Here is a 20,769-nt window from a genome sequence, read left to right on the forward strand (position 1 = left end):
CATTTTCAAATATCAAAGAAAAACAATGATAGATTTAATTTCTTTTGCTCTAACTAGACTTTACTAATGCTACCGAGATCGAACCCACTGAGATGGTTCTTTTTAAATTTGATTTCTCCACCTTGTGGTTTCTCAAGAAATATTTGAATCACAAGAAATATTTAAATCAAGATTTACCCCCAGAAAGTATTCATAATCTTGTTTGAAATGTATGAAACACTTTTTTGGTTCAATGAACCAATTCATGCTTGACATACAATCTTTCATCTTGTTCTGTCTCCGTCTCGCATGATGTAAACGTCTTTTTGTTATCATCTAAAAAGCCCCAGTGAGGAAACGGCTCCGGTTACACCAGTTAACAACGCAACAATAAGGACAGACACACCATTGCGGCCACAAAACTACCTCTGCTATCCACGAACTAACAAAAGACATTTGTGAATTCACGGAACAGACGTGTATTTAGAAAAGACATTAGAGGGAGTGTCTTTTAATAACTAGTTACCTATACGGCGGCCATGTTGGGAAAATAAAATACGCTTTGTCGTACTGTAATTCAAAAGACGCATTTGTGTTGAACTCGCATACGCCGGTTTATGCTTTATTTAAGTTATTTAATGAATAGTTATTAATTTATTTTGGATTTCCAGCTTTCCTGAGTCCATTTTGCTTGCTAGACTGCGTGCCTCTCCTGCTTTGATTTGAAAGAGAAGTCGAGCAGCCGCTTGGATTGGCCTGTGTTCACTCCCTCGACAGCACAAACGGCCCTTTCTAACTACGCCCGTGTACGGAAATGCCAAAAGAAAGAAAACTCCAGGGTTTACTGCGTCTTTGTTGGCATTGTCAAAGGTGTCAGGGCTGACGTGCAATTTAAACACAGGGAGATTTTCTTTTTACTTGACACAGGTGGAAATTCTTTTCATTCATGCTCAGTAAAATAAAGATAACGATAGATATCAGATATATATCAGAGGATGGATATCAGAGTTTCACACGTGAAATAAATTTCATACATTTTTGTTGCTACAACGATTTATAAGCTTTACAACTTTGTCCCGATGTAGCCGCTTAATAAATTCTGATAATGGGCCTATTCTAAGTGTCATGTCCATTTAATTTCCCGCTCACTTAATTTCCCGCTCACCCTTTTATTTTGAAGATCTATGGGGAATTTTTTTTGGGCCTCAGCTTTGCCACACCTTATTGGTGCCCTCATTGGTTTCACCTGAGCCCTGCGGTATTTAACCAGACAGCTCTGTCCTTTGAAATGCGAGTCATTTATTTAACCAGGTATTGCAGTTAGTTTAGTCAACTGTTTTGCTGTTTTGTCATTTTGATTTGTTTCTGTTTTGTCTCTTACCAAATTCGCTCTTAATTCTTACTTCCCACTACGATTGCGAGTATGATGCTGTGATTATCACACAGATTTTTTTTTTTTTTTAATTTACAAATATATTGTTGGTCTATGTTTAAGGCAAAATTAATGATTGTTACAGTAAAGCGTGCAGGAATGCTAAATAAGTTTTTCAAGTTTATTATTTAAAATGGTGTGGTGATGGGACTAAGTAGGTTATTTTCTTCCAACTCCTTTTCAGATTTTGGTTGTCTAGTTTATGTTGACCGCTGCCTGAAATAAATGAATTTTAAAAATAAAAGAAGAAAATATGTCCAAAAAAAAAGAAAAAGCAAGGCAGCACCAGGAAGAATAGCGGAAAAATCTATAGAACAACACTGACAACTTGATTGCATTTGCAGATGGCGCTAAACAGAAACTAAATGATCACATTACTGTATTTAATTAATTTACAGTTCTGTAATTAATTAATTATGTTAAAATTATGATCCAAACAATTGGAGACAAGCTATTTGTGCTTCTCGTGCATATTATTAATTGAAATTATCATGTTACAATATTGCCAATGCATAGATATTTATCGGTTTCATCAGATATTGCCAAAAATCGGCATCGGCCTCCCAAAAATTAATATCAGTTGTGCAGTTACACCTATTATTTAATGTTGAAAAAAAACATGCAATTATAAATATGCAGTCTGTTGTGATATAGAGCACCAAATAAATCTGACATGAAGTTCCACAGTTATTCAATTAGAAATGTTTTTTAATGCCTGCACTAGTTTTTTTGCACATATGATATTTATTTCATGACCCTGAGAAGACTGTTGCTTTGCAAGTCATTGCTCCAAAAATAACTAAGTTGCTCTCTGGGAGGTCTTTCATTCACAATGGAAAGAAATTGTAAAGTGTGCATGAAAGTCAAAGTCAAAATCTGCTTTATTGTCAATTTCTTTACATGTCAAGACATAGAAAGAGATCGAAATTGCGTTTCCTACTATCCCACGATGACAAGACATATTACACCCAATTGGTCCACAGACAAACAAAACATTCAAGTAAACAATACAAAAAGTAAAAATAAGAAGGCACATACAATGAATAAATAAGAGAAATGAATAAATAAGAGTAAAGTATAGTATAGTATAAAGTATGTGTGATGCCTTGTTTTCTTTGTGCGTCAATTATTTTGCTGCAGGCTATTCATTCCAAAGATGTAATTATACCTGAGTATAATTATTTATATTTGATTACATCCTTTCTTTGTCATAATTATCGACGCAACCTGATAATTGTACAAACATTTCTGTTATTCTTTTTCCAGAGAAAGTAAATCACCACACACATGCAATAAAAAATACACACAAGGAAGCAAAAGTGAAAACTGCTGTCACGTTCACGTGTGTGTGTGCGTGTGTGTGCAAATGTGGGTGTGATAAAAAATTTCAGGAAGTATTTGAAGCAGCACGTTTCCCATAGCTCACTATACTGGTTGGGTTTTACAAGCTGTCAGCTTTTAGTATGAAATGTGCTGACCATATAGACAAAAGCACCAACATCAGCACATGAGGAATGAAATGTGAATCAAGGTAAGAAAATGGATTACTTATACCTCTAATGTCATTTTTTTTCTTTCTACTTATTTGTTTTGTCTTTTTTTTTTTTAAGTAACTGATTGAGTGGATTATACGGATGACCAATTTTATAACACAGGGGAAATTATTGAGACCATAACCTTGTAGTTCCCCATCATGTATATCAAATTTGGGTAATGTGTTAGATTATTTATTTATGTAATTAGTTACATGATGTCATTTTTAGTATTTGGAATTAAAATAAGTGTTCAAATTACATTTTTGTAGAATTTGTTTGGGGGCTGTTTAAAACATCAACAACACGGCTCATGCATCTTAAAAAACAGATAAATAATAATAATAATACGTTATTTGTAGACTAAGCGAAATAAAACAAATTGAACAAATTTATAAAAGAAGCCTGATTCATTTATAGGTGAACAATGCTTCTCTTAAATTTATTTAGAAAGATTCGTAAGTACTCACTGTAAGTGTGAGTTGTTGCGTATCTCTATTTCTGCCCTGTGATGCATCAGAGACCATTATATGTTGTATACTGCGTTCCCTCCTTGAAATTTTGACCAGGATAAGCGTAATAGACTTTGAAATATTTTTTATTATTTTTTTTTAATGTAATGATTTGGTTTGATCACATTGTGATTTCAATTCAAGCCGATGTTGTTTGTCATGTTTAATAATATGCAATGACTTATCCAAAGTCTAAACTATCCAAGTTATTTAAATTCAAAAAAACAATAAATCGGCAACATCAGACTAATTTATATCAGGTGTATATCTCTCATAAAAGCCAAACTGCGCCGCTATTTAAATACTTTGACGACACTTTTTTTTTTATTTGCACTTGAGTCTCAGCATTCACAGGAAGAATTTCCCCCAATGGACAGCTCTGCCCAAGTAGTAATCAGTGAGTCCTATTAAATGTATTTTTCTTTGTTCACTTGCAAACATGCCAATTCTATTACACTAATGATAAGTTACTGTATCCATTTAAAACCAGTCCGTGTTTTATTCCAAAATCATTGAAGAAGAGAAAAGAAGTAAAAATTGGATTCTAATCTACAAACAGGTTGTACACCATAAAACTGTCACTCATTCGTACATTCTTATACTGGACGAAAAAAATTCGTTCTGGTCCGTTGTGCACAAGCAATGAGGAAAGAGATTAAGGAAAAAAAAAGCTTGAGGTTAATTAATCATTTAGCGGTTTAAAACAAGAAAAGAAAAAGCTCCTTAGTTGCTAACATGCTAGTCTTATTTTGGGGAGTTTACTGCACAATGAAAAAAATGTTGGGTGACCTAAAAATTTTGACGCAACAATTTTTGATAACATAAATTATCAAGGAAACTCAACTAAATTATTAAATTGGTGTTTGATATATTTGGTTGTTCAAGTTTACAGGAATTCCAGAGACCCAATATGAAAATAGAGACTAGATTATATTAATTACATGATACTTTAATTTTTACGTGTTTCCATTTTTAGTGTTTTGATTTTATTAATTTTTTTTGCGATTCTCTCTCATAGGAATGGCAATACATAAGAATGGCTTGGTGGTTGTTCTCCTCTTGGCAATGTTCTGCATTTTGAAAACAGGACACATCATCAAATTGTCAAGCGTGGTGTCATTGGTAGGTTGTCCATGTTAAGGCATTTACATTCTGCATTTGGTTTTCTTTATGTTCGCCTTGGATTATAGCTACCCCATATTTGCATAGATGTAACCATTAACCAGGAAGCTGCGCTTTCTGTTGTCACGACGACGACGCTCTTGAATTAAACATTTTGGGTACCGTATTTTCCAGACGATAAGGCGCCTCTAAAAACCTAAAATTTTCTCAAAAGCCGACAATGCGCCTTATAGTCCGGTGCGCCTTAAATATGGACCAAATTTCAAAATTTAAACTGGCCCGAAGCATTGTGTCATGAAATCAATCATAAGCGGCCCGCTGAAGACTATGAATCATGAATCAAAAAGACTATGAATCATTATTTTGTGATTATAAAGTAATTTGTTGCGTCTGAAGTTGAAATAAAAAAGATAAAATGTGGAATGATTTGATTTGGATTAAATATCTGACATGATGCATTAATGGTGCGCCTTATATAAGGACAACGTTTTAAAATGGGCCATTCATTGAAGGTGCGCCTTATAATCCGGTGCACCTTATAGTCCGGAAAATACGGTACCTATTTTCCTGTGAATGTAAAAAACTGCATAATGTGACTGTGGCTTACAATATTATTAAGACACTTTTTAGGAATAAACGACACTATTGTTTTCAAGTAACACTACTGTATTTTAATTTTGGTCATGATGTTTTATAGGTGATGTGAAAATGTCAAACATGGATGAAATACAATTAAAAATATTGTTTTTTACTTTTAAGCATCAGGTACACTCTGAAGAACAACACCCTATTAGGGAGAAAAGAGGTGAGACATTATTTCTAAATATTTTGGAGAAATAGCATGCTACGGTTCAAATGATTGGACGCATATTTATAGAGCATTTGTCTTTTCCTCTATAGAGCTCGGCAGCGTTACGCATGATGCGTTCTTTGAAGGTAAGCACATAAATTGAATCATGTCTTGGAATGTTTTTTTTTTTTTTTTTGTGAAACAAACTAGGCCAGGCTATATTGTACCCATAGCAGGGTCATTCAGTTCATCTGCTGGCCATGGGTAAAAAAAATAAAATAATTCTTCACTAACAGGCTCTTGTGAAAAAGAACCAAAGAAAATAATGACTCCGCTGTTCCCTTTTTTTTAAAGAATGCCTGAGATAATGTCAGATAAACAGATTATATCTGTTATACAAGTCACGTTCTTGTCTTATTTCAAGTTTGTCTGGTTATATCTATCGTGCAAGGCGGCTGTTGTCACTAGTAACTATGAATGTTATTTCAGTACGGTATTTTTCGGACTAAAAGTCCCTCTGGAGTATAAGTCGCATTTTTCAAACCTTCTGTCACTCCAAATCATTAAATCCGTCAATCAATTTGGTGATCTAACCCCCCAATTCCAACCCTTAATGCTGAGTGCCAAGCAGGGAGGCAATGGGTCCCATTTTTATAGTCTTTGGTATGACCCGGTTGTGGTTTGAACCCATAACCTTCCAGTCTCAGGGCGGACACTCTACTACTAGGCCACTGAGCCGGTGGTACGTGGGGCCCTTTGTCATCTTCGTCATCCCGTGATCGAATCTTTTGTCCTTTACATAAACAACCGCCGTGCCACGCCGCTGACGTCAGTTGTAGTTCAAACTACAGTAACCCCTTGCTACATCGCGGTTCGTTGATCGCAGTTTCACTTTTTTTTTTTTTATTTATGAAAAAATCACATATAAGTCGCTCCTCAGTATAAATCACCCCCCCCCCCCTACACACACACACACACACACAAACTATGAAAAAAACAGCGACTTATAGTCCGAAAAACACGGTACATATTTGAGGATTTGTCTGAAGTGCTTTAATTTTTTTTCCATTGGATGGTGATAAAATAAAACTCCATCTGGGATGAAGAGAGTCAAAACAACTATCTGAAAATTGTTGTCATGTTAAACACATTGATTTGAAGTTCTTTTAAATGCTTTATGTCATTTCAAAAATGTTGACTGTAGTAGATAATTTTTTTATGCGCTCTCCCCGTGGCTCACTTTTTCCGAGGCGCTCCATCATGGTTGCACACAGCCTGCCTATTTGCCTATCTCAGCTGTGCTATGTGCAAACACCCTTTTGTCATAAATTACTCCACACTGTTCTCTATTCTCACGACTTTTTTTTTCTAATTCCTCTTTTTCTTTACGAGGAGAACTTTTTTTGAGCAAGTGACACCTGTAAGACATTTGAAGCCTGTGATGAGTTAGTTAATGATACCTGGATGTGTATCAATGGTATACCACCTGAAGAGCACTACTTTTAGCCAAAAACAGGTGAAACCCCAGTCTGGCTTGATTATGTCATAGAAATTCATCAAATCACTCTTTTATAGCAATGTATAAAACTTCTAACATTTGACACACTTTGTCACTATCAACATCCTAAAGCGACCTTTATTTCCATCACAGCTTATAAGAGCTCGTGTTGTTAAATATGTTCTATTGTGCTTTTCCCATTTAAGATATTTTTAATTTTTTTCTTTATATTTTACTTAATTATTTTGATTATTTAACCTTGCTAATTAGAAAACCTCATAAAAAAAATGTGTGTACATTATTACAATAATCTTAATCTTTTTACAGGTACAACTGAAACAACATTCACAACAAAAACTCCTGTAACAATAGTTGCTAAAACAACCCAACAAACAACAAACCATGTTATGATAATGCAATCACCAACAGCTGTAATAAATACTCCAACTCCAGAAACGACATCTGTAACACATACTGCAGCAGCCCAAGAACCAACACCTACAAAAAATACTATGACAACGCAACCACCAACAAATGTAATAAATCCTCCAACTCCAGAAACGACATCTGTAACACATACTACAGCAGCTCAAGAACCAACACCTACAAAAAATACTATGACGACGCAACCACCAACAAATGTAATAAATCCTCCAACTCCAGAAACGACATCTGTAACACATACTACAGCAGTCCAAGAAACAACACCTACAAAAAATACTATGACAACGCAACCACCAACAAATGTAATAAATACTCCAACTCCAGAAACAACATCTGTAACACATACTACAGCAGCCCGAGAACCAACACCTACAAAAAATACTATGACGACGCAACCACCAACAAATGTAATAAATACTCCAACTCCAGAAACAACATCTGTAACACATACTACAGCAGCCCGAGAACCAACACCTACAAAAAATACTATGACAACGCAACCACCAACAAATGTAATAAATACTCCAACTCCAGAAACGACATCTGTAACACATACTACAGCAGCCCAAGAACCAACACCTACAAAAGATACTATGACGACGCAACCACCAACAAATGTAATAAATACTCCAACTCCAGAAACGACATCTGTAACACATACTACAGCAGCCCAAGAACCAACACCTACAAAAAATACTATGACAACGCAACCACCAACAAATGTAATAAATACTCCAACTCCAGAAACGACATCTGTAACACATACTACAGAAGCCCAAGAACCAACACCTACAAAAAATACTATGACGACGCAACCACCAACAGCTGTAATAAATACTCCAACTCCAGAAACGACATCTGTAACACATACTACAGCAGTCCAAGAAACAACACCTACAAAAAATACTATGACAACGCAACCACCAACAAATGTAATAAATACTCCAACTCCAGAAACGACATCTGTAACACATACTACAGCAGCCCAAGAACCAACACCTACAAAAAATACTATGACAACGCAACCACCAACAAATGTAATAAATACTCTAACTCCAGAAACGACATCTGTAACACATACTACAGCAGCCCAAGAACTAACACCTACAAAAAATACTATGACAACGCAACCACCAACAAATGTAATAAATACTCCAACTCCAGGAACGACATCTGTAACACATACTACAGCAGCCCAAGAACCAACACCTACAAAAAATACTATGACAACGCAATCACCAACAACTGTAACAAATACTCCAACTCCAGAAACGACAACTGTAACACATACTACAGCAACCCAAGAACTAACACTTCTAAATAATACTATGACAACGCAATCACCAACAACTGTAACAAATACTACAACACAATCACCGACGACTGTAACAAATGGTACAACAACCCAAGCACCAACAACTGCCGCAAATACTATGACAACGCAATCACCGACAACTGTAACAAATACTCCAACTCCAGAAACGACAACTGTAACACATACTATAGCAACCCAAGAACCAACACCTCTAAATAATACTATGACAACGCAATCACCAACAACTGTAACAAATACTACAACACAATCACCGACGACTGTAACAAATGGTACAACAACCCAAGCACCAACAACTGCCGCAAATACTATGACAACGCAATCACCGACAACTGTAACAAATACTCCAACTCCAGAAACGACAACTGTAACACATACTACAGCAACCCAAGAACCAACACTTCTAAATAATACTATGACAACGCAATCACCAACAACTGTAACAAATACTACAACACAATCACCGACGACTGTAACAAATGCTACAACAACCCAAGCACCAACAACTGTAACAAATATTATGACAACGCAATCACTGACAACTTTAACAAATACTCCAACTCATGAACCAGTTACTGGAACAAAATATACAACAACTGGATCACTGACAACTGTAGCAATTGCTACAACAACCCAAGCACCAACAACTGTAACAAATACTACGACAACTCTATCACTGACAACTCTAACAAATGCTACAACAACCCAAGCACCAACAACTGTAACAAGTACTATGACAATGCAATCACCGACAACAAATACTACAACTCCAAAAACAACTGTAACAACTACTATGACAACTCAATCATCGACAACTGTAACAAATGCTGCAACAACCCAAGCACCAACAACTGTAACAAATACTACGAAAACAACTTGTAAGTGTAACTCGACAATATTTGCTAGGATGACAATTAACAACTGATGACAAAGATTGTTGTGTTCTCCCTACAGCTCCTCCATTTGATTATGAATACCTCATCTCTGTTGAGCTTAACGTCACAGAATTGAGCACGATAACCTTTCTCCGAAACATTCTGAAAAACACCAGTTATCCAATAGACATCAACAGCATCTTAAGAATCTCCGATATCAACATAACCACAGGTAAATCTAAACTTTTCGGGGAGATAAGAGCCGGGTTATTACTGGTATAAAATAAATTAGCTCATTTTTTTTTACAGTAATTCACAGTATCACAGTAATTAAAGTGACAATACCACTCAATATAATTAAAGTGACAATATTAAGCAACATGTCATAGGTGCCCGAGCAAATTATGCAAGGTCAATGATATTGGGTCCGGCCCCATGAAGATCGTCGAAATTTATATATATATGATTGGAACATAGAATATGACGGTGATCCTTAGCATTTGTGTTCTTATTTTTAGTTTGCAATCCAAGCAACGGCGATTTCCAGTGCGGATGTGAGGATCAGTATCGTTGGTCATGTGACCAGTGTCTCCTGCATGGATCATGTGACCACATCACAAATGACACATGTGGATGTATTAATGCCATTCCTCCTTTTGGACAATATTGCCAATCTATCGATCAATACAGTAAGATGTTTTGAACTATCCACAAACACAAATGGTTGACATTTGATCTGAATACTTCTCTTGTTCCTTACAGATTTTCCAGCTTGTCCTCCAACAACACCATCTCCCATAACAACTTGTAAGAGTAACTCGACAATATTTGCTAAGACGACAGTTTAACAATTAATGACAAAGATTGTTGATTGTGCTCTCCCTACAGCTCCTCCATTTGAATATGAATATCTCATCTCTGTTGAGCTTAACATCACTGATATGAGCGTGATAACCTCTCTCCGAAACATTCTGAAAAACACCAGTTACCCCATAGACGTCAACAGCTACTTAAAAATCTCAGATATCAACATGACAACAGGTATATAAATATATAAATATAAACGTTTTGGAGAAGTCAGAGGGGGGTTAAAGGTAGTATGAAATAAATTACCGTATTTTCCGGACTATAAGGCACACCGGACTATAAGGCGCACCTTCAATGAATGGCCCATTTGAAAACTTTGTCCTTATATAAGGCGCACCGGACTATAAAGCGCACCATTAATGCATCATATCAGATTTTTAATCCAAATCAAATCATTCTCCATTTGATCTTTTTTATTTCAACTTCAAACGCAACAAATTACTGATTAATGATCCATAGTCTTTTTGATTCATGATTCATAGTCTTCAGCGGGCCACTTATGATTGATTTTATGACACAATGCTTGGGGCCAGTTTAAATTTAGGAATTGGGTCCATATATATAAGGCGCACCGGACTATAAGGCGCACTGTCGGCTTTTGACAAAATTTTAGGTTTTTAGGTGCACCTTATAGTCCGGAAAATACGGTAGCTTTTTTTGTTACATGACTGTAAGACTAATTGCAGTATTTAAAGTGACAAAATTACTCAATATAATTAAAGTGACAATATTAGACAAAGTTTCATAACAGTCTGATTGGTTGTTGAAAGTGCCCTTGCAAATTATGCAGAGTCAACAATATTTGGTCTGGCCCCATGAAGATCATACAAATTTGTAAATATATAATTGGAACAGAAAATATGAAGGTGATCTTTAGCTTTACTGTTGTTATTTTTAGTTTGCAGTCCAAGCAATGGCGATTTGCAGTGCAGATGTGAGGATCAGTATCGCTGGCCATGTGACCAGTGTCTCCTGCATGGATCATGTGACAGCATCACAAATGACACATGTGGATGTATTAATGCCATTGCTCCTTTTGGACAATATTGCCAATCTATCGATCAATACAGTAAGATGTTTTGAACTATCCACAAACACAAATGGTTGACATTTGATCTGAATACTTCTCTTGTTCCTTACAGATTTTCCAGCTTGTCCTCCAACAACACCATCTCCCATAACAACTTGTAAGAGTAACTCGACAATATTTGCTAAGACGACAGTTTAACAATTAATGACAAAGATTGTTGATTGTGCTCTCCCTACAGCTCCTCCATTTGATTATGAATATCTCATCTCTGTTGAGCTTAACGTCACTGATATGAGCGTGATAACCTCTCTCCGAAACATTCTGAAAAACACCAGTTACCCCATAGACGTCAACAGCTACTTAAAAATCTCAGATATCAACATGACAACAGGTATATAAATATATAAATATAAACGTTTTGGAGAAGTCAGAGGGGGGTTAAAGGTAGTATGAAATAAATTACCGTATTTTCCGGACTATAAGGCACACCGGACTATAAGGCGCACCTTCAATGAATGGCCCATTTGAAAACTTTGTCCTTATATAAGGCGCACCGGACTATAAGACGCGCCATGAATGCATCATGTCAGATTTTTAATCCAAATTAAATCATTCTCCATTTGATCTTTTTTATTTCAACTTCAAACGGAACAAATTACTGATTAATGATCCATAGTCTTTTTGATTTATGATTCATAGTCTTCAGCGGGCCATTTATGATTGATTTCATGACACAATGCTTGGGGCCAGTTTAAATTTAGGAATTTGTTCCATAGGTTTTTAGATGCGCTTTATAGTCTGGAAAATACGATAGCTTTTTTGTTACATGATGGTAAGACTAATTGCAGTATTTAAAGCGACAAAATCACTCAATATAATTAAAGTGACAATATTAGACAAAGTTTCATAACAGTCTGATTGGTTGTTGAAAGTGCCCTTGCAAATTATGCAGAGTCAACAATATTTGGTCTGGCCCCATGAAGATCATACCAATTTGTAAATATATAATTGGAACAGAAAATATGAAGGTGATCTTTAGCTTTAGTGTTGTTATTTTTAGTTTGCAGTCCAAGCAATGGCGATTTCCAGTGCGGATGTGAGGATCAGTATCGCTGGTCATGTGACCAGTGTCTCCTGCATGGATCATGTGACCACATCACAAATGACACATGTGGATGTATTAATGCCATTCCTCCTTTTGGACAATATTGCCAATCTATCGATCAATACAGTAAGATGTTTTGAACTATCCACAAACACAAATGGTTGACATTTGATCTGAATACTTCTCTTGTTCCTTACAGATTTTCCAGCTTGTCCTCCAACAACACCATCTCCCATAACAACTTGTAAGAGTAACTCGACAATATTTGCTAAGACGACAGTTTAACAATTAATGACAAAGATTGTTGATTGTGCTCTCCCTACAGCTCCTCCATTTGATTATGAATACCTCATCTCTGTTGAGCTTAACGTCACTGATATGAGCGTGATAACCTCTCTCCGAAACATTCTGAAAAACACCAGTTATCCCATAGACGTCAACAGCTACTTAAAAATCTCAGATATCAACATGACAACAGGTAAATATAAACGTTTTGGAGAAGTCAGAGGGGGGTTAAAAGGTGGTATGAAATAAATTACCGTATTTTCCAGACTATAAGTCGCACTGGACTATGAGGCGCACCTTCAATGAATGGCCCATTTGAAAACTATAAGGCGCACCATTAATGCATCGTGTCAGATTTTTAATCCAAATCAAATCATTCTCCATTTTATCTTTTTTATTTCAACTTCAAACGCAACAAATTACTTCATAATCACAAAATAATGATCCATAGTCTTTTTGATTCATGATTCATAGTCTTCAGCGGGCCATTTATGATTGATTTCATGACACAATGCTTGGGGCCAGTTTAACGAACAAATTATGCAGAGTCAACAATATTTGGTCCGGCCCCATGAAGATCATACAAATTTGTAAATATATAATTGGAACAGAAAATATGAAGGTGATCTTTAGCTTTAGTGTTGTTATTTTTAGTTTGCAGTCCAAGCAATGGCGATTTCCAGTGCAGATGTGAGGATCAGTATCGCTGGCCATGTGACCAGTGTCTCCTGCATGGATCATGTGACAGCATCACAAATAATACATGTGGATGCATCGAGGCCATTCCACTTGACGGACAATATTGCCAATCTGTTGATGAGCACAGTAAGCAATATGGAACACTTTAATAGATGTCAATATCATTTTGGTTTTGAGGGTTATATTTACTATGTTCTTTTTTTTTCCTTTGAAGACACTTTTTGTCCCAGCACAACACCCTTTCCTACAACATTGTGTAAGTGTGAAGGCTTTCAAATATTTTTTTACATAAAAAAATCCTCCATCAAGACAATAGTATGTTTTTGTTTATTAGTGTTTATTATACTTAATTATTTTGAATACATAACCTTGCTAATTAGTAAAAGTTATCAATTTTTTGGGGTTTAAATTATTACAATAATATTAATCTTTTTACAGACACAACTGTAGCAACTTCCTCACCAACAACTCCTGTAACAAATGCTACAACACAATCACCGTCAAGTGTAACAAATACTACAACTCGAAGAACAAAGACTGTAACAAATACTACAACTGCAAAAAATACTACAACTCAACCACCACCACCACCACCACCACCAACAATACCAAGTAAGAACCGATTACACGTAAAGTATATCATGTTGATAATTGTTATTAATCACATTGAAATGAATGTCATAGAGAATCAACCCTCCACCACCACCACTTCTACCACCAGTACAACTCCTCCAGATTCACCCCAAACCACTCCTGGAACAGGTATATTATTATTATTATTATTATTATTATTTAACCCTAGTCCTGAATTTATTATTATTAATATTATTATTTTATTATTATTATTATTATTATATATTGTACATGGAGGACATAAAATATTTACAATGGCGTTGTTTCTAGTTGTGTATTAAATTAATGCACCCTGGTGAGTACTTGACATCCTTAGTAAGAAAAATATTGAAGCCAGTGCTACATATAAAATAATAGGCTATGTGTGTATGTTGATTTCACATTTGTATGAGAAGGCGATAATTGATTCAAGTATGCGGAGCAGAGGGGAGATAGTTGAAACAAAACAAAAAAAACATAGCTTGGTTTTTATTTTTAGCATGTATCTGTGACATATCTTACACTAATCTGTAAGTTCACTCATCTACATTTTTTATGTTTTATCTAACTTCTCTCTCAACAGTACTCCAGTTAGATTACTCCATCCGGTTTGACAGAGTTTACACTTCAGATCTGAGCGATAAAAACAGTTCTGCTCATAAGGACCTAGCGTCACAGATCAGGGCCGTGGTAGGTCCTTTTTTACAAACATGTATTTGTAGTTGTCCAATCTTAATTTTGACATTCATTCACAGCTACTTGACCAATATGGAGGACTAACAGGATTTGTGGATGCTATTGTGACAGGTTTCAGGTAAACGTGGCACAAAGAGTCAAAACTTAAGTTCTCAATAGTTGCTGACGTTTGTTTGTACAGGCCAGGAAGCGTGGTTGCAGATTTTATAGTTCAAGCATCACAAGTTGACCCAGAAGATCTTTCTGTGGTAAATCAAGGCCTCCCTGACGCAATGCAACCAATCGCGAAAGTCCTTGGCCTTGTTGCATTATACAGGAGTAAGTTGAACCATTGTTGTTGTAATTTTGTCCAACTTGTAACTGCTTCATGTATGTTTTCCTAAGGTCCAACTCAATTCATTACTCCACGCATGACATATACTGGAAGGTCAATAGAATTGACATGTGGCCCCACTCCTGCGGGCATTGATTTAGGAAACATCATTGGAACGAAATGGAAATTAAATGGACAAGAACTCAAAGAGAGTGGACGAATTGAAATTTCTTCATCTGCTACAGCGTCTGTGCTCAAAGTTAGGAATGTGATTCTTGCCGATGCTGGTAAGACAACAACATTTTTTGATGAATTACCGTATTTTCCGGACTAAAAGGCGCACCGGACTACAAGGTGCACCTTCAATGAATGACCCATTTTAAAACTTGTCCATATAGAAGGCGCACTGGACTATAAGGCGCACCATTAATGCAATCACAATATACTATTATACTACTATAATAAATAAAACAGTCAGATAGATTAGTAAACTTTAAAAATTAAAGTTAAAGTTTAAAATAATAACAAATTAACAATTTAACTAAAGTTGAATGAATTTTATATTAGATGTATTAAGTTTGTTTTATTGTTGTTATTGTTGTATGAATAAAAAGGGTGATATTGGTGTTTGTGACAGGCCAGGTTGCATCATGTCAGATTTCTAATCCAAATCAAATCATTCGCCATTTCATCTTTTTCATGTCAACTTCAGATGCAACAAATTACTTTATAATCACAAAATGATCCATATTCTTTTTGATTCATGATTCATAGTCGTCAGCGGACCACTTATGATTGATTTTATGACACAATGGTTCAGGCCAGTTTAAATTTAGACGCGGGCTGCATTTGATCCATATATAAGGCGCACCGGACTATAAGGAGCACTGTCGGCTTTTGAGAAAATTTGAGGTTTTTAGGTGCGCCTTATAGGCCGGAAAATACGGTAAGTAAAATAAAGGCTGATTGTTATTCTACATGTTTATGTTTTTTAACAGGTCGTTATGAATGCAATAGAATTGGCAGCGCTCTGACTTTTGTGCAAGACGGACGTGCAATAAATATCAGACAAGCTCCAAATGTGCGTGTACCAAGCAAACTCAATGTTAAGTGTACAGAGGGGAGAACACAACTACTTAAGTGTTGTGTGCAGTCCAACTTTATTGTCAGATGGTTTCTGGGCGGCAGTGTTTTAGAATCGGGTAAGCCAGCAATGAAAAGTTTACCATAATAATCCACTGCTGTTTTTCTAAGCAATATTTGAATATTTTCACAGGTTTGACAGATTTAGATGAAGTGGAAAGCTACTGCATTTCACACAGATATGTTCTGAGAGGCTGCGAAAATTTGCCATCCCAATTGCGCTTTACTTGTCGAGTAAACAATCCAGTCGGCTTTGAACAGTCAACAACAATGGTCATTTTTAAGGAAGGTAAGATCGACCTTTCAATCAAGCCTTTTCTTTATCACTATGTTTTTGTCATATACCTGTACATATTTTTTTCTCCCTCAAGTTGTTGTATGTGACGATGAGTTGTATGGGACTGGACGAACTGGTGACGTATCAACCATAGCATGTGATTCTGGTCAAGAGGGGAGCAGATCTGCAACATGCAGGGATACAGGAGAATGGATTATTTTCGAAGACACTTGCATTGTGTCTGAAATCAAGGACTTGCTCGTCGCTTCTGAGGTAGATGATCACATTTAATATATTCCACTTTTCTTATCATTGTGTGGGGCAAGGGGTTAACAGTCTGAGCAGGAATCCAATTTCTCAGTAAACCTCCAGGGGGCATCAATCTATATACAGTATAGGCTACAAAACAAATGATGATTAACTAGTTTTGAAATCAGACTAGTAAAACCTGTTCAAATATTTTAAAATATGAATGGTAATTAAATAAAGACAATTTGTAATTTTAGTATTGACACAAGTTGATGCACAATTTGTCTTTGCGGGCCGCATAAAATGATGTGGCGGGCCGTATCTTGAGTACCTTGAATTTGACGTCTGTGCTCTAAATGATAAAAACGAATGGTAATAAAAATTTGCAAGCAATATTTTAATATTTTTTTAAAGTTTGTAATTTTAGTAATGACACATCAATGCAAAATTTGTCTTCCTGTGACACGTAAAATGATGTGGCGGGCAATGTGTACAAATTTTAGCCCAGTAATTCGCAAATCCTAAATTTGATGACTCAGCTGTGAGGGTTTACTTTTAGGAAATGTACTTCAAAATATTTATAATCTTGCATTTCTAGGATTTGGAGGAAGTGGAAGTACCGCAACTTGCTGCAAATCTTAGTCAAATTGTCCAGGTCGAAAGACAACAGATTGTGAATTCATCTGCAACTATATCAGCTGTTGTTGGCATCCTAAGCGCCATTGCCAATGTTTCTAATGAAGTGAATCAAACTGTCATGCAGGTATGACGACCATCCAATGAAATGTAATCACACAATGAACCTCACCACAAAATATATTTTACAGGATGTGCTGGAAACAGTGGATATCCTCATTGGTGATGACGCAAGAGAAACTTGGGAGTTCCTGCGAGAAAATATCACTCGCAACGACAGCTCGCAATTGCTAAATTCAATGGAGATTCTAGCTGATGAATTAATTGGGGAGTTTACTATCCAAACTGAATTAATTCTGCTCAACACGTCGACGTTCAATGACTCCTTTACGGCGGAATTCAATAATAGCGTTGTTATTGACATTCCAGGCAATGACAGAAACAATCTCACCATCACCACGATTGTTTTCTCCACCCTCGATAATGTCCTGCCACCTCGGAATTCCAGTTTTAACAACACGTTCGCAGACACCACCAACACATCTGCTATTTTTGATACCGCCATTAATGCTGCTGTGGCACTTGTCAGAGTAAACACAAATATCCAGAATATTACTGTGAGTTTCAAAAAGCAGAACGACTCGCTGACACAGAATCCACAGTGCGTTTTTTGGAACTTCACCCTTGTTGACTATTTAGGAGCATGGGACGACCAGGGTTGCACGTTAGTTTCTGATATCAACAACACGGTGACCTGCAACTGCAACCATCTCACCTCTTTCTCAATTCTAATGGCAACGGATATCCCTGAATCAATACGAATCGCTTTGGATGTTATCACGTACGTCGGAGTTGGCATATCCATCGCAAGTCTCATCATATGTCTCATCATCGAAGCCTACGTTTGGAAAGCCTTGACGAAAAGCAGCACTGCATTCATGCGGCATGTGTGTATCATAAACACGGCGCTGTCTTTGCTGATTGCAGATATTTGTTTCATAATTGCCGCTTTTTATGCCAAGAATCCCCTTGAAAACCCAGATGTGGACCACGAAGTTCCACTGGGACCATGTACGACAGCAACATTTTTTCTGCACTTTTTTTATCTGGCTCTCTTCTTTTGGATGCTCGCGTCTGGTCTCCTTCTTTTCTATCGAACCATTTTGGTCTTCTCTCATATGTCCAAATCAGCCATGATGGCCATTGCTTTTCTTTTTGGCTATGTGTGCCCTCTCATAATTGCTGTTGTTACTGTTGCTGCCACAGCCCCTGGAAATGGATATATCCGAGAAAACGATGCATGTTGGCTGAACTGGACAAAAACCAAAGCCCTGCTGGCTTTAGTGATACCGGCCTTGACGATAGTTTTTATAAACTTTGTGATTGTAATCGTGATTACGTTTAAAATGCTGAGAAGGGGCACGGTACAGGTTACTCGGCCTGATGAAAAGCACTCGCTAGTCGTCATTGCCAGATGTGTGATCATTTTAACGCCTTTATTTGGATTAACGTGGGGTCTAGGAGTGGGAACCATGATATCGTCCACAAATGAGGGAATCCACATTGCGTTTGCCTTCTTCAATTCTCTACAGGTATTTTTGCCATTTTCATTCCTTATTGTCTTAAGTATATTTTTGTGATGTCACGTTAATCTTGTTTTTAATTCCTATTTTTTTAGGGTTTCTTTATTTTAGTGTTTGGAACACTGCTGGATTCAAAGGTAATTTCAGTCACATCAAAAAGGTTAACTTGTATTACCGTATTTTCTGCACTATAAGGCGCACCGGATTATAAGGCGCACCTTCAATGAATGGCCCATTTTAAAACTTTGTTCATATATAAGGCACACCGGATTATAAGGGGCATAGAATAAATAACTCAATGTTGCTCAAACGTTAATGCAATCACAATATGGTAACACTCGAAATAGTGAAAACAATAACAATATATCAATAACGCAACGTCGCTCAAATGTTAATATCACACAACACACAAAATAAACACGTAAAGCTTACTTTAATGAGTTAGTCCTCATCCACAAATCCATATTGGTCCATATATAAGGCGCACCGGATTATAAGGCGCACTGAGAAAATTTGGAAGTTTTTAGGTATGCCTTATAGTGCGGAAAATATGGTAAGTGTAGATGAAGTATTGCAATATCACCATTTTAAGAGCTTTTTGGTATTCTAGTAGATTCAAAGATTGATTAGGACAATGTTAATGGTGAAGTAAGGAAGGAAAAAAATGAAGCTTCAAATTTGCTTCATAAACCGGTTGACTCCTCGAGATTGCACTTTGTGTTCAACATTGGTCTTAAATCACAGTGATTTGCCATTTGGTAAACCCCTTTGAACCAACAGTGCCATCTAGAGGATTTAAAAAATACAAGTGGTTTGTGAAGCATATTTGAAGCTTCATTCTCCCATTACTAATTAAAAGTAATGCTACAAATTAATGTTACTGAGTTGGTTAAGTAACTGACAGTCAGTGTGCTAAGTTATTGATTTTGAATTTGATTATAATTATAGATCCGAGCTCTTCTCTCCAAAAAGCTTCCAGCACTAAGCTCAGGCTCTGGCTCCAATCAAACTGCAGTAAGTGATTTGACAATCATTAACGGATTTCAAAAGTACGTAATGATTTGTAATTTCTTTCCTTTGTTGCCTCTATTAGAGTACAAGTGCTGGTGTGTCGACGTCAAGTGCTCCAAATTGGTTCCAAAAACTTCGTGGGAAAAGATGTAAGTTATTGAATTTTTATTTTTTTTATTTAATTTACTAATCAACACTTTGTTGTTTGTCCTGCAGATGTATACCGTGTATCAGAGGCTGTAAACACAAGCAGCTCTAGTGGCACAGAGTCATATTCCAATATCTGAATCAGATGAATAATGACTCATAAAATGGTGTTAACTTCAGATTTAAAAAATCTATCTCTCAGTATGATTTAGTGCAATTTATTCTCTGAACAGATTTCGTTTTTGTGTAGTGCCGCTCTAACTTGCTTAATGTACAATTTGTTTATAGCTTGAAATTTAACCGAAGTTTGAGTGCAGAAATCAAAATTGTGTTATAATAAAAATGAACTGAAATGATGAGTCGCCAGCCCATCCTTCGACCTTCGTCCGTCTGTCCTTAGTCATAAGGTGATATTTATGTGAAATCACAAAACAGAATGCTGATGTATCTTGAAGGACAATTTTTGAATTTACTGCATGGACGCTGAATGCTTGCACGTAGAGTTGCATGTTTTGGAAAATTTGCCAAATTTTAAAGTTAACAAATAACCTTCAGGAATGTCAAAGGTGAGTTCTTATTTCAAATATGTTATAATTTGA

General features: G+C 36.3%; 1 protein-coding gene across 2 annotated transcripts; it reads left to right on the forward strand.

The window, feature by feature from the left end:
- Positions 1-2,813: 2,813 nt before the first annotated feature.
- Positions 2,814-20,529, forward strand: adgrf8 (adhesion G protein-coupled receptor F8). Of its 2 annotated transcripts, XM_068649262.1 has the most exons (33): positions 2,860-2,942; positions 3,801-3,852; positions 4,474-4,577; positions 5,337-5,382; positions 5,478-5,513; positions 7,193-9,520; positions 9,597-9,749; positions 10,036-10,206; positions 10,280-10,324; positions 10,406-10,558; positions 11,283-11,453; positions 11,527-11,571; positions 11,653-11,805; positions 12,475-12,645; positions 12,719-12,763; positions 12,845-12,997; positions 13,459-13,629; positions 13,718-13,759; positions 13,942-14,115; positions 14,188-14,265; positions 14,699-14,805; positions 14,871-14,929; positions 14,993-15,129; positions 15,196-15,411; positions 16,123-16,326; positions 16,401-16,556; positions 16,639-16,817; positions 17,392-17,556; positions 17,621-19,021; positions 19,108-19,149; positions 19,961-20,026; positions 20,106-20,172; positions 20,240-20,529. In XM_068649262.1, the coding sequence occupies exons 2-33, from the start codon at positions 3,825-3,827 to the stop codon at positions 20,308-20,310; spliced, it is 7,137 nt and encodes a 2,378-aa protein (XP_068505363.1). In that variant the 5' UTR covers positions 2,860-2,942; positions 3,801-3,824; the 3' UTR covers positions 20,311-20,529. The 2 variants fall into 2 exon arrangements, with proteins under 2 accessions (XP_068505364.1, XP_068505363.1); XM_068649263.1 differs by lacking the exon at positions 3,801-3,852 and having other exon boundaries at positions 2,814-2,942.
- Positions 20,530-20,769: the final 240 nt, after the last annotated feature.

This window comes from Syngnathus scovelli, chromosome 20 (assembly GCF_024217435.2).
Source record: "Syngnathus scovelli strain Florida chromosome 20, RoL_Ssco_1.2, whole genome shotgun sequence".
Lineage (NCBI taxonomy): Eukaryota > Metazoa > Chordata > Actinopteri > Syngnathiformes > Syngnathidae > Syngnathus > Syngnathus scovelli.